The sequence below is a fragment of the Solanum verrucosum genome, unplaced genomic scaffold, assembly GCF_900185275.1.
Source record: "Solanum verrucosum unplaced genomic scaffold, falcon-dt-bn FXZP01000047.1, whole genome shotgun sequence".
Taxonomy (NCBI): domain Eukaryota; kingdom Viridiplantae; phylum Streptophyta; class Magnoliopsida; order Solanales; family Solanaceae; genus Solanum; species Solanum verrucosum.
In genome coordinates, this window is record NW_026020155.1 from 1,482,701 (window position 1) to 1,498,501 (window position 15,801).

The 15,801-nt window shown below is 33.7% G+C and overlaps 1 protein-coding gene across 1 annotated transcript; it reads right to left on the minus strand.

The window, feature by feature from the left end:
• Positions 1 to 4,972: 4,972 nt before the first annotated feature.
• On the minus strand, positions 4,973 to 9,064 carry LOC125828275 (uroporphyrinogen-III synthase, chloroplastic-like). The gene is made up of 9 exons (XM_049507589.1): positions 9,052 to 9,064; positions 8,462 to 8,548; positions 8,169 to 8,262; positions 7,729 to 7,786; positions 7,411 to 7,496; positions 7,029 to 7,160; positions 5,172 to 5,223; positions 5,069 to 5,078; positions 4,973 to 5,022 (listed from the first exon to the last, which is right to left on the minus strand). The coding sequence occupies exons 1-9, from the start codon at positions 9,062 to 9,064 to the stop codon at positions 4,973 to 4,975; spliced, it is 582 nt and encodes a 193-aa protein (XP_049363546.1).
• Between the last annotated feature and the right edge of the window lie 6,737 nt (positions 9,065 to 15,801).

A 15,801-nucleotide genomic window follows, 5' to 3' on the forward strand; every position in this document is an offset into this window, starting at 1 on the left:
ATTTTTAGAACTAGAACTACTTCCTCCTCCTCCCCTATTATTTTTTCTTTCCGACATTGGTCTTTTACCACTATTTCTTTCCAAATTCATGTTCAAGTTTAAAATAATTAAATATTATGAAAAACAAGCAAGATAATATAACAAAATAAAATAAAATAACTTAATTAATAAACAAATAAAAAATTAAATTTGGAACGAATGTACCGAACGTCTACGTAAAAATAGACGTATAACCAAAGCTGGAATTGAGAGATGCCAATTGAAGCTTCCGGTTTACTTCAAATAAATCTCCAAAATCCGAACTCCAAGTCAATATCACAAAATAATAATTATGAATTTATGAGAGATTGAAAATTAAGAGATTTTATAAGATGTTAATGAAATAGTTTATGAATTTGTGATTTAAATGAAAAAAATATGGGTATATTTATAGTGTTAAGGGGTTAGAGAGGGGTAGGGCAGTTTTGAGCCGTTTTAGGCCCCAGCCAACGACTATATAACGTTCAACTTTAAAAAAAATAAAATTGGAACTGACCGTTGAACCGGATCAACCGGACAGGAACCAGTTCTTACCGCACCGGATCAACCGGATAAAAAACCGGGTTCCATTTCGGTACCGGTTCCGATACCTATAAGATTGATTGTTTTATTTAAAAAGATATTTTAAGACTGGTTTAGAGTCGTCACTTAGTTTTTAAGGTGAAATTAAGAAAATTGATTTTTTCAATAGATTAAAACAGAAATCAATTGTAAATATACAAAGGGTTCGAGGTTCTTATTAGCATTTCGGGAAGGGTTCTAAAGCACCCGAAATGCCAACTAATACGCGATTATCCGGCGATTAATTATTTGGCTAAAAATAATCTTAACTTAGCTTGAATTGCAAAATTGAACTGTTTTGTAATTATGACCATTTTAAGGGGAAAATGTTGAAATATATCTAAGCGAAATATTTTGTAAACCTATTTATTTATTGTTTATTTATTTTTTAAGTCAAGTGAAAGATGAGTAATTTAGTTAAGTAATTAATTCAAAATGGGTGTCTTTCGGGGATTTGAATTTTTAAAACCTTAAGGTTAAACAACAAATATTAACAAGTAAATAAACATAATCAAAATGAAGAGGGAAAGAGATTTGGGCTCAAATCTGGTTTTTCTGTCCATTTGGGCCAGTATTTGAGCCCATTTGAGTCACCTGCACCTGTCCTACACTAACGTAAAAGAAATATATTTCTTATATTTTGGGCCTTAGGCCCAATTCTTTCAACCGTCCTAAACTTCTAACAAAAATAATAATAATGACTAAATGAGCTTAGGCCCAATAAATAACAAAATATCGTTTTTGAAATAAAGAGTGGGCCTTTAGCCAATTTTTTGACTCTCCAATCTGTTGCATATTCTTTCAAGCTCCAGGACCTGTTCGTCATTTTTCTGAAGGATCTGACTCGATAAAAATTTTTGGGGCCTTCGTGGCCCATTTCGAAATGTGAAAGGATGGAGGACTTGGGTTCAATTTGGACTTCATACGAAATCACATGATACAAAAAGGAGGACAAATTAGCCGAATGAAAGAGATACGGAATAAACAATAATTTAATGAAATAAAATAAAAGTGAAAGAAAAGAGGCCACTACATTAATCAATCTTGACAGGGAGGACACATATGGTTTACACAAGATAGTTTTGATCAAATCGAGACTGCTTTAACAATGGAATGAAGGCGAATAAAATAATCTAGGCTATAATACTCGATCGATCACAGACTTCTGTTAATTTTGAAAGACCATGCAGAACACTAATGAAGTCACTTTAGTTTGTCAAAATACCACGTAACGGTAATAACCTTAAGCTCAAACTTAATGAATGGAGGAACTAAGCGTTATTTTAAAAAAAAATCAACAATTACCCCGTGCTTATCCAAATATTGGGATCATTGGGGGGTCCACTTACAATATTTTAAAGCATGAGATGAGACACAAAAAATGTAACAAAAGGCAAAGTCACGTGTATCATATAAAAAAAGGAATGTGTAGGATCAGTACATTACAACTTACTATACTAATTTGAAATAAAAGAAGAGGACTTCACAATAACTACCATATAAAAAAAACTGAAACAGCGGGACCCACAGATGAAAAATCTTGCACAAATCTAAAACATGGAAATATGAATTTGATTACTTTTTATTGAGAGAAAAGGGATGACTATATGTATGTTGAGCAATTTTTCAGAATGACATGAAAAACAGTGAAGACCAAAGTTTAAACAAAATCAACATTGATATTTGAACAACACATCAACCACCGAACTTTTGTAATTAAGCAATAAGTCAACAACAAGTAAGAAAAATTTCTACCAATGATAATCAATAGGGAGCCGATAATTTGAGAACGAGCTTTTCGAAGGTAGAATCGATACCACTAAACTCCAATTAGAACATATGCGAGAAAAAAAGAAGCTGGGTCTCGAGATCTTAGGCTAAGATAAACAGCTACTAATTTGGCATAATACGAGGCGACATATATAACAAACCTTTCTTCCAACAACAAACTCCAAATAATAAGGAAAGATGCATACCATACTCTCCTATGACTAAACAAGACAGTAGACAACATGTGTAATATTAAAAAGAACCTAAACGTTTTAACATACGCTAATCCTCACAACAATATTTAAGAGGTAAGTCATGGGAATCATATGACTCCCTACAAGAACAAAAGAGGGATTTTAACACCTATCGAAAAATGAAAAATGCGAATAAGAAGGATAGGCATGCTTATTTCAAATAACACATATGGCAATTGTAACAATCCACGAGACAACAGTTTCCCGACTTAACAAACTAAGGACGAAATCAAAGAATAGAGATGACCAAGATATTATATCCGGAAGGCAATAAAACAAAATCATTACTATTAAGTTGATTATCTTCCCGGGTTCCTATTCTTATCCGAGAGCAACACTAATACTAACATACCAAACGAAGCCCAACGCTTTAAGGTGGTGTAAACAAGCGAAAACAGACATTCAAAAAGAGAAATCGAAAGGACAAATAACAAAAAAACAAAGGCTTGAACAGAGGAGTAGAACTTCCACCATACTAAAAACAACAGAAACTTTGACTCGACACTAAGATTAAATAACAGAAATCGCTTAAAAACGCACATGGTATATCAAGATACCAAGAACTTAGTGACAAGCCACAACAAAACAGACTTTAAGAAGCTAGAACATCATTTTAGAGTGTAAGAGATGAAAGAATGTCGTAAAGGAGAAGGAATTACCTTATTTCAGGCAGCGAATTGGAACGGACGAGTTCGAGACAGCCGACTTCCACCACCACACGAGACTTTTCCCCAAAAAGCTTGGATGAGCTTCAAGAGAAAAACTTTTAAAAATGACTTGCCCTCCCCACTTTTTTACTGTTTAATCGATTTATAAAGGAATATATTTTCTCTGTTTTTCTTATATCTCTGGTATTTTTCCTCCAAATCTTTTTCAACTCTCTGCCTTAGTTCAAAAGAAAAATTTAACTCCCAAAAAAATCCCTTTTTCACAGTGAACAACAAGCAAATATATAGAAGGGAAATAGGGTTCGCTTAAGGGGGCACTACAACAAATGTGATATTTAGCTACGAAATTATTAGTTACGATATAAAATTCGTCACTAATTATTCACCTTTTATGACAGAAAATACATTTCGTATTTAAATGTATGTGCAACATACTTTTAGTGACGAAATGTACAATTTCGTAGCAAAGTTTTGTCCAGTAAAGTTTCCCACCAAAAATAATTTGGCGCCATTTATTAAGTACAACTAGTGACAAATTTTAATTCATCAATGACACATTATTTTGTCGCTAATAATGTATCCAATTTGTGACAAAATGTTATTTGTCATAAAATTAGTTACAATTTTGGACACGAAAAAATTTCATCACAAAATATAAGTTGTTGCAATAGCGACAAAATAGAGTTCGTAGTTGAATGTTGTAAGCTTTTAGCCACAAAGTTATATATTTAATAGTGACCTTAGTTTTCGTCTCTAATAATATAAGCAATTAGTGACGATTATTTTATTGTCTCTAATTAACCTGCAACTTAGTGACAACATAATTTTGTCACAAAATATACAATGGTTAAATAGTGACAATTTAAATTTTGTAGTTGAATAATTTAACCATTTATCACGATTTTTTAAAATTTAAATATAAAAATAACATTTGGCTACGCTCGAGTGCAGATCTATAGGGTAGTGAGAGAGTTCACCAGCAGGGCCGGACCCACATGGGTTCCAAGGGGTTCACCTGAACCCCCTCGGTAAAAAATTACACGGTATATATAAGGTAAATTTTCTGTATTTATGTAGACATGTATAACAATTTTTTGTGTTCATTGCAGACATGTATAACAATTTTTTGACAAAAATAAAATCAATGTCAGCCACTTGACAAAAGAGATGCATGCTATTAAAGACATCTCATAATGAATATTTAAAATAGATTAACAACACTAATAAATAAGGAACAAAAATATTTTCTGGGTAAATAATATTAACAAAAAATAATATGAATGAAAAGCCTCTACTACTTGAGCAAATATGTTTTCCAGGTCTTCTATAACCTCTAACATAGAAGAAATCGTTAATTATTGTAGTGACTACACCATTCTCGAGATATGACAAGTAGACATCAGATTTGTACTAGAACGAACAACACTAAAATTTTAGTAAACCTTTACTAAAACCGCAACAGAGCACCAACAATGCATCAAAATAGCTCCAAAAGCTCATCAAAATAACATTAGAATTGCACCTAAATAGTATTGACAATGAACCAAAATAGCTGGACGAAATTCACACTAATACAACACTATGGTTGCACCAACATAGCAGCAAAAGATCGAAAATTACACCAGAAAAGTATCAAAATGACATTTGAATTACACCAAAACAACAGCATCACAATAGCCTCTAAATCAGCATTAAACTTGCATCAACACCACCACCAGAAAGCACTAGAACTGCACCAAAAACAACAACAGAAAATCACCGTAACAACAGCAAAACAGCTCCAAAACTGCACGACAAAAGCTCCAAAAACAGACTCCAAAATTGCACCAAAAAAACCGCACCATATTCACACTAAAACAACACAAAAATTGCACCAAACCTTTTGGACTTGCTCATTAACTTCTAACGCTTCCAGAACTCTGCTTACCCACCTGCATCATGTGACCTCATAGCATCAAGTAGATCAAATTTAAGCGTAACTGACAAATACATAACGGAAAGTGGAAACCAATATATAGTCCCTGCCTCCTAGATATCTCACTACATCCCTAAAAGAGTTAGCATGAGAGGTAATACTCCCATGGGTCAATGAGCATATCAGCATATGGTCTTTGCCCCAATTGAGAACCGGGTTCTATCACAAGTACTCATATTAGCAGTTAGGAAATAGCCAAGAACCTGACACTTAAAATCTGGTGCTTGACAATAAAGATTATCCACCACATTCTGCATGATCATTCACCAAGCCACTCAACCCTAGCTCCTAAATGCTTAAGCTTTCTCAATGGAATAACTTACAGTACTAACATTTGACTTAAATTTAGTCTGATTTTTATTTGATATAGTTGTAGAAAGATGAAACACAAATATTCAAATTAAACTTGTACTTGCCAAGTCACAACATCACCCAATTTACTCAGCATATAACCTTCTAGTCAGATGGGAGTTTCGATTGCCAAGACAAGGGGCATAAGAAAAAGAGGATAGATAGCAGTAGCGCCTTGCCCTTTATCAGACAAGAATGTGATAAAAAGATACATGGAAAAAGAATTGAGAATGCATTGCTTGATCATTCTCCTGAGCAATTGAGTGTTTATACAGACATCTAGTCAAAATTAGGAAAGACATAACTACAAATAAATAATATCTATGTAATTGATTCTATCTAATATACACAATATTTTCAAAGAGAGTCAAGCAAGGAGAATAATAGTCTCTTGTAAAGCTACTTAATACAATGTTATCCTTCACTAAAAGCTACTTACTAAAATATTACCTTAAAAAATAGTAGCAGTAGTAGTAGTAATTACCAACAACATACCGAGTGTATTCCCACAAGTGGGGTCTGGGAGGGTGGTGTGCACGCAGCCTTACCACTACCTTGTGAAGGTAGAGAGACTGCTCCCAATAGACCCTTTACTCAAATAAAGCATATCAAAACCAATGATGAAAGGAAATGCCATAGTGAAGTAACCATATCGGTAGCAACAACAAACAGTACAATAACCGAAGCAAAAAAACAAACATGTAATGATAAAATCGAAGCATCAGAAGTAGTAATTACCAATTCAATAAAGTACTATGGAAAATTATGAGCCACTATTAAGACACAAGAAAAATGTGGTAAATAGGTAAGAATAGAAAAGGATGGGTGTCTTAGAACTTCTGTAGAGTTTTAATTTGAAGATGAGCTTTTGAAAGAAGTGTCTCATTTAACATTGAGCTCCATAATATTGAAAAGGTTAAACAAATAATATTGTGAATGGTTACAGGAAGGTTAAAATTTCTAAGAGATAACCCTATGCAGCAGAGAGCTAAGTCTTATGAATGGTATTTGGGATGATTCTCACTGGTTTATTTTATAATTTAGGTAGAAAACTACATAGGTTAGAAGGGACAAACAAAGAATATATGATCCCTATTCCCTATATATGACTTCTGAAGAAAGAAAATATAAAGACAAGGACCAGAATGAAGTATAGTTTCCCATTTGATGCTTTATACTCTTCTCACAGCCAACTCTTTCCATATGACAGTGAATAGTTACTTCACAGCAAAAGAGATCATACCAACTACATGAGGCAAACATAGATGCTAAAATAGCAGTTTATGTATTGGAAGTAGCACTCTTCTTCTTGCAGAACAGAGTCAAAGTAACTTATAATATTTGGGACAACCAGAAAGGAAGAAAAGTCAATCAAAAAAACAGAATAAGAGACTTAGATCAACAAGTTACCCTTCAAGACCAGGACTTGTTGGATAGTATATATTTCTGAACCCAAGTTTTTTAGCTGCAGAAGTTGTTGTCTCCCCAATACATTCAACAGCATTGTCCCACTGTCTCGATGCAGTAAGATTAGCCCATACCCTGTCAAATAACCCAGCAGAAGGAAAAAGGAATGAGAAAGGAAAAAGAGAATAAAGCCTCTAAATGAACCATACCCTGTTCCCTGGCTCAATGAACTATGTCCGAAAACATCTGTCTAATATTTTCTAGCATGTTGGTGGAATTACAGTTATCCGCTATAGAATTAGTGCACTTGCTTATGACAATAATAGATATCAACGTGTCATCTGTCTACTTTTGGTATAAAAATGAATATTTTGGAACATTGTACCTGAGGGCAGAAGGAGATGCTACAGCAACAACGGGAGCAGAGAGTGCTAGTTCAAGAAGATATTGATCAACGTGATTGACTGGTGCCTGCAAGAAATGGAAAGGTTATACGCAGTAGAATGAAAACTAATTAGTTCCATCTCAAGAGAAGGATCCAAGATGTGGTGCTTTATCTGAACTTTGACCATATGTCAGGAAAAGATGACAAGTGGCCCTCTTTTTCAGGGCAAGTGCGTGTTACCAAATTTGCAAGCACACTGGTCTCATGTGAGTAAAAATGAATTTTCTTCTCCAATTGGGCAATGGAGAAATATCATACCGTTGTGTAAGTGTTCAGCCGAGTAACCTCGAATCCCCGCCCAAAATGTCCTTCCTCTGAAATAAAGGAGCCATATGTCAGTTTAAAACTACTCAAAGTACTTCTGTATTCCGAGGAAAATTTGCATACTAAACATAAACTATCAAGCTGAGACAGTTGCAAAATATCGGATGAATGAGACTCTTGTACAGATTATGGCCATGAGGAAAGGGAATGGGCTGTGATTTTTGGGGTTAATATGTTTCTTTTGTTCTTCCTTTTTAATTTTTTTCTTGAATGACGGTTTACAATAGAAAAAGGCACCTTTGCAGAAACTATAGATCCCTACAGAACCAGAAAAATCAGAACGAGAATGCATGGAAAAAGAGATTTCTGTATGAAATCAGGTTGATGGGAGAATTAGGCGAGACAGAAACATAAAGAGATGGAGCAATATATCGATGTCAGTGCTGGCTTTTGCTGAAGCAGGATAGAGAACAGTGCACTTGTCATTCCCATTCTTCGGAAGCTCTAAAGCTAAAACCTTGCCAGTTGCTGAAAATGCAAATATAATGAAATTTTCAGTCAGCCAGGCAAAAACATAACATCAGTCAATTTTTTACTGCAGAACAGTTTGCAAGGAAAAAAATGTATTTAAATGAATGACAAATGCAAGTGTCATCCCTGATGCACATGTGTGTGCCTTATGCTATTTCTAAATGTCAAAAGAGCAAGTGGGAAGTTTACTCAATACCCTTTGATGGTGCAAATGCCACATCAAGATACTGCTTTGAAGACTGAACAACTTCATCAAATATGCTGGCTGTACCAGATCCAACAACTCACATAACTGTGAGGAGAACTTTAAGATTTGGAGACCAACTTCAAAAATAAATTTCCATCAATAAGAAAGGTTTTTGATGTTGATGAGAAATCGAGTAACAATAAAAAGAGCAGGGGAGCGATTCCAAATTAACACTGTTGTTGGATTCAAGAAATTATTTCTCAGGTTATTTCTGGTGCAATTCGAGTGACTCCAACAACTGGAGAGGAAATAGCACACTTTAATCTAGCTATGCTCAAAGAATCAAGTCATTCCACCGTGCCAATATCCAGTTCTAGAGATGGCAATAGTAATAATGTTTACAGTCCTAGATCACCTCAGAGTCATAAGGATGCTAAGCAGCAAAATTTACAACACTTGCAGGCAGGTATGAATTAAGAAATAAATTCTCAAAAGCCCACAAATTGTAATGTTGATCCTGAAGTCCAGGAATGAGCTGATTTCTCTAATTGAAAGTTGTAAACATGACATGAGGGTCATTCAAGTTAACTGGTTTAAACCTCTTCCATCCATTGTTAAATTAAATACTCATGGGAGCGCTTTGAAGAACCCAGGAAAGATTGGGACTGGTGGTATTCTTATAGATCACAAATGTGACTTGATTTATGTAGATAGAGGAACATCCTCCATAGGACAATCCAATGCAATCCAAATTAAGTTAATGTATTAAATAAGAAAACACTTAATGAAAGCAAACAATCCAGACCAGACCCAAAATTTAAAAAATAGAGAAAACTCCAATAGAAGTCTAATGAAACAGAGGAAACAGTCAAACGAGTGCGAGCAAAAGTTTGAAATTATTTTTTTAGCCAGACTCTAGCGAGGAAGAAAAAGAAGGAGATGATGAGGAACAAGAATAATAGAATACATACCTGGAAGAAGAAGGAGAGACGCACTAGTCGTAGTCAATGAAAGGTAAGCCCCTACAACTATGAAGTTACATCAAAAAATCAATGTCATCTTCATCATCTGTGTCACCATCTTCATCTTTATCAATACTTGTAGTGCCTTCAGTTCTATCAAGATCACTTATGTACTCAATTATACTGTCGTCCTCTAGGTCAGAATCTTCGGTATTGTAACCAAATTCATGTTCTGTTTGAACCTTAAATTCATATGCACTTGAATCCAAGGTAATTGAATCAACATCATCTCTATGTAATTGGATCGGCATATCCTCAATAGAAACATCTATCATGTTACTTTCCATTGACACATCTTGATACACTTCATCAGTAGTGTGTAATTCATCACTTTCCACCTTTGAATTTTGCATCTCTAGCACATCATATATATGTCTATCTTGAAATTTTTGCACAATTCGCCAATTTTTTCCTAATTTCGGATCACAAATATAAAATACTTGCTTTGCTTGAGTAGCTAGTACAAAAGAATCATGTTCATACCAAAATCTATTTACATTTATACTGGTAAAATTTTTATCTTTCTGCATCCCAGTTTTTTTACGAAGATCAAACCACTTGCATTTAAATAGAACAACTCGATTGCCTTCTATATACTCTAACTCATTAATGTCAACTATAATACCATAAAAGTCAATCACTTCATTTTCATGATAGCCTTCAACAACTGTGCCACTATTTTGACTTTTACGTAATTCATCACGACTTTGAATATGGTACCTAACACCATTAACAATACAACCAGGATATCTCCTTCCTCGAATATTAGGTCCCATTGCCAAAGGATATAACTTCTTGATAGACATTGAATTCTCCTTATTAGACAAATGCATAATCTATGATGAAAAATTATTGCATTCAATTAGTAAAGAAGAAAAAGTTAAACTTAAACACAACACGATTGTCATTTTTAAAATCACTTACTTTCCCTTTGAACCATAAAGAAAAATGTTCTCTATGTTTCTCTTCTATATTCACAACATCTTGGTTTAACAACTCATTTTTGTGTTCCCTACATAGGAAAAATGAATTTATGAGTAATTTAAAATAACAGAAAACCAATATAGATAAATAGGAAAACTTACTGTAGAAAAGGCTTTGCTTCTTCACAATTATTTAACACATACCACTGAGCCATATCAAAATCTTTCTTCGGTATTGCATCATATTCTCCTTTAAATGGTCTAACACTTTTAGAAAATATGGTCTAACAACATATTAAATGACTTGTTGCTCCACTGATTGTACACTTTCAAGTGGAGCAATTTCACAACAAATGAAAGCTTCGAAAATTTTTTGCATCCCGGGTACAATTCACATTCAGCTTCTTTCAACAATTTCTCAAACTTCTTTGCTTCGCTCTCGCTCAAATTATCACATCCATTGTTACTGGATGTTGTCTCCTGATTGGCTTGTGATTTTCCACCGATTTCTTCTAACATGTCATGTATTTCATTATGGCTGACATTTTCTTCATTTATCCATTCCTCATTTTCATCTTCATTGTCAATTGCTTCATCATTATCTCTCATTTGTGATTGTTCTCCATGGTATATCCATTGCACGTAATCTTTCATAATTCCTTTCAACAACAAGTCATCATATACTACATCTTGTGTTTGAAAATTTATATTTAAACAATCTTGGCAGGGGCATCGAATTTTAGTATTTCGATCAAAGTGAGTTCGGATAAGTTTCATAAAAGATGGACACCCTCTACATATCTTTTAAAGAACTTTGGTTCATGCATCCATCCCTTATCCATGATAAACTGCACAAACATATAACCAAATAATAATTAAATACTATAAAAAAACTGACTTCACAAGGTAAAATTAATTTTAAGCTCTTCGCAGGTCTTTCGAAAACACAATAGATGCCACAACAATCAAACTGTTGTTAAGCCTAGCAACTGCTGATGCTTGAGCTATATGACCAAGTAGTATAAAACCTACTTGACTACCTAAAACTCACGCCCAATCAACTCCTAATATCACTCGGTAAATCAGACTTCACTAGTGAACAAAATCGCCTCTCAGACAATCTGTCGAACATGTTGCAGGCATCCTAATATAAGCTTTGTTTTGGCAGCAATGAACGGGTGTTCAACCCTTCTGAAAAGTTTAGAACTTTAGTTTATATTTCAGAATAACATTCACAATAATCCCTATTCATAGGGACTCATAAACTGCGTCACTAATAAAGCACATAATTCATGTAACTTTGCATAAATATGGGCTTGAAGCCTGAAGGGGATATGGGATGGTTCTGATAGCAAACAAGAGAGAGAAGAAACATAGAACCTTACCTGAATATATACTAGCGAGGTGGAGGTATGAGCAAAAAGATCGGTGACAAGTCCCACAACTACTGAATAGGAGAATCGTGAGAGCTAAACAGATGGGAAAGATGGGTATCTTTTGTTTTGGATGAGAAATAATGAGAGTAGATGTTGGGTTGTTTTGAAATCAGAGTGCAAAAAACTTATCAACTTTAGCTCATTTATCAATAAAAAGTAATGAATCATTTATATATTTGACTCATCTAATGACTTTTCTTTTTGTTCCCCTAAATTTTATTTCTTATCAACTTTATTCACTTGACTATATATTTTATATATATATAGAAAATTATATTTTTGTCTGATCTGTTATTCTTTTTCAGTCCGAGTTGAGTTCGAGTTCAGAATCCATCGATTTAAAGATCCAACTCCTGCACCCCGTTTACTGCCGTGAAACAGATGATCTTCGTCCCTTTACGTTTATTTCTATTATTGTCTCTATGAAAGAGTTATGTCTATTGTAAGAATAAATCATGTAATTAGTGGAGTTGTAAGCATAAGTTTTCTTCCAAATATTTAGTAATTGTCGCGTAAGATTGTCAAGTGGTCGTGGTTTGATCTCATTCTTATCATGAAAATACTTCTTTGTAGTTGAATATGAGGAATTTGAAGTTTAGCTTGTGCCAAAATTAAAATACATGTATTATGATTTAGTTAATTTTAGTTGGTTCAAAAGTCTTAATCGCTAAATGAGTATTTTGTTTGATAGATTTAATTGAGAGTGGATTGAAGTTGATCGCAAGTCTCAATAACAAATATAGTAGTGAAAGTACATTCAATAAGTCACTCCTAGCGTGTTTCTACCACAAAAAGTTAGTGTAACACTCCAATTATTGACATTTATCTTAGGGAGTATACATATCATTGGACAAAATTCTCTTTTTCAAAACTCGACCCGACTTCAGCTATTCATGCCCAAAATGGCCCCTTGCGCCCATATCGTGTGAAAATACCTCCTCTCACAAAATATATTTTTAATTGTACACCTTTTGTCTTACGTGGAACTCTCCCTGACTCCACTTAGTAGAGGCACATGGGTGGTGATTGGAGGCCACATAGGCTAAAAAGGCGTACAAAATTACAAAATGGATTCGAGGGGGGTAATAGGACCTTAATTTAGTTAAGGTGTGTCTCTGATATTTCGGTCATATAGTGTAGGAGGTACTTGTGCCTTATCCCACAATACTAACATCAAAGAACAAGTTTTTAGACGTTAATGATACAATACAAAAAGACAGTTTTTTTAACAGCTTGAATTGCTAATTGAAAATTCCCCAAACCAAACATTATGGAATTATAGTACCGAAAAAGAATAGAGGAACATTGTACCATACCATTTTAATTTGGTATGATATTGCTATAGGATTTTAATTTGGATCAATGTGGCATGTAAATATTACAATATGTTATTTTAAACTTCTATAAAGTAATTCTTTATAAAGAATTGTTTTTATTATAATGGCAAGATAGTTAAATTTATTTTTAAAATGTTAATATATTTTTTTTTATAAAAAAAACACGTGGAATGTCAAATATCGTACTAATTGGAATATATTTTAAGATATTCCAATCACGCCAATAATGACGGGATGATCACACACTGAAATTCCACAGATTTCAACTATAAAATTATTTTACATCTTATAGCGTACAGATTTACAACCTTGTAATTGCTTCTAAATTTATCTTTAAACATAAGGAGTGAGAATTTATTTTTTTTCTTTTCTTTTTTCTCCTCTTTTTTTTTATATATATATATATATATATATATATATATATATATATTCCAAATAAGCTTTTAAGATAAATAGCTTAACTTCCTTCAGAAGAAAACATAACTTAACACTCCTACCACTTCTCAACCTTTCCACTTCCCAAGTTTTTGGGATTACCGCCCCAACTCTTAAAATTTCTTTTTTGATTCCACCAAAACAGAACCATCGATCTTTGGGATAAAAAATGCAAAAAAGAACTGCGTTTTGGCGCTTAATTTCTGAAATTTTTGGCTCCAAAATTGATTTTAGAAGAATGTATATATATACATATGTGACAAATGAAAAGCGAACTCCTGACTGAAGTTACATTTCCGAGCTTGAAGAAACGTACCAGGTATGAATGATTCCTTTGAAAAAACAGAGAACAAGAAGACTGAAATTCGTTCTTCCCTTTGATTTTTCAGCACTATATTTCTTTGTAACGATTTAAGCTCAATGAAATCAGTTGATGTGCTGTAAGATTTTGTATTTTGTTATGTCAATTAGTTGTTAAATTCTATGTTGCTCACGTTTCTTTGTGCATCTAAGCAATCACTAGTTTGGTTCTACATGATCACTTCTTAGTTTTTTTATTTCAGATTTTAGAGGTCTGCACTAAACTTGATTCGATGTAGTTATTCTTTTGTAGAGTATAAGATTTTAATTTTACAAAGAAATCTTTGGACAATCTTCAAAGTCATTACATATAGAGTAGCTCTTGAGAAAAGTTGAATGATCAGTTCTCTCCATCCTTTTGTTTCTCCATCTCCATTGATCTGCCTCATGAATTTCTCAGGCAATATCTCATATATTTCCATTAGATTCTCGTCGTAACAAAGCACCTATGCCATGATATTTTGCAGGCATGGCATAGGCGCTTTGTTACGACGAGAATCTAATGGAAATATATGAGATATTGGCTGAGAAATTCAATCGAGACAGTGGGATTGAAGGGTAACTTGTTGATCTAAGTCTCTTATTCTGTTTTTTTGATTGACTTTTCTTCCTTTTTGGTTGTCCCTAATATTATAAGTTACTTTGACTCTGTTCTGCAAGAAGAAGAGTGCTACTTCCAATACATAAACTGCTATTTTAGCATCTATGTTTGCCTCATGTAGTTGGTATGATCTCTTTTGTTGTGAAGTAACTATTCACTGTCATATGAAAGGAATTGGCTGTGAGAAGAGTATAAAGCATCAAATGGGAAACTATACTTCATTCTGGTCCTTGTCTTTATATTTTCTTTCTTCAGAAGTCATATATAGGGAATAGGGATCATATATTCTTTGTTTGTCCCTTCTAACCTATGTAGTTTTCTATCTAAATTATACAATAAACTAGTGAGAATCATCCCAGATACCATTCATAAGACTTAGCTCTCTGCTGCATAGGGTTATCTCAGAGTGTTTGTTTGTTCCGATGAAGGAGACACTAAACTCACCAACACAATCACTTTGTTTGGAATGAGAGTTGGTAATTTGTGTTATTATAAGAATTACCATGAGCAGGATCCTCATAAAAACTGTGATTGACCAGAACAGTGGTATTATTAATGTTGTAGAAATTTCTCATATCTTCATGTTGCAGACACTTCTCACAACTGCCTGTAAATCCCAGTTGAATGTAAAATCTCCAGCCCTGTGTAATAGAGAGACATATCAAAACACAAAATGTTCATAATTATCATTTGTTGTGCATATGCCATGATATTTTGCAGGGATATAAGAAACGTCATAGCTCCAGGAGGACGTGTCTATAAGCAAAAAACACTTACTGGACAAACTGTTTCATCTGCTCAATCTGCCGATGAGTCAAATAAATGTACTCCTGCTACTGCGACAGGTAATACAAATTCTTGTATAAATCAACACATAGCTATTAGTTACTTTTCAGGTTTGAAGCCAAAACTTAAATAGCTAAAGCTTTTAGTTATGTAAAACTTTAATCATAATATTCTTAATTGAATCTAGAAATACTAAAATGTATACACAAGTATATTACAATTAAGATATTATTTCAAACTAACCTTTTCTTAATCAGATGATACGGCAAGATTTAAGAGGGGTCGAGGAAAAACAAGGGGAAAAGGTCTTGAAAAAATGGAGAGGGCTTTAGGGAAAAAGATGGTGATAGAGATCCCAACTGGAAAAGGAAGACCTGTTAAGGCGGTTCAATCAGCAAAACTCTCAAATGAATTGGGGATAATTGCACGAAATTTTCTTGCGCTTCCAA

Bases quoted from the DNA above. Each gene is read 5' to 3' on its own strand.
- LOC125828275 (XM_049507589.1), bottom strand. The intron at 7,497-7,728 runs GTATGATATTTC...CATTTCTTGCAG, and splicing joins GGCTGAACACTTACACAACG to GCACCAGTCAATCACGTTGA. The intron at 5,224-7,028 runs GTAACTTGTTGA...CACATGATGCAG, and splicing joins ACAAGTCCTGGTCTTGAAGG to GTGGGTAAGCAGAGTTCTGG.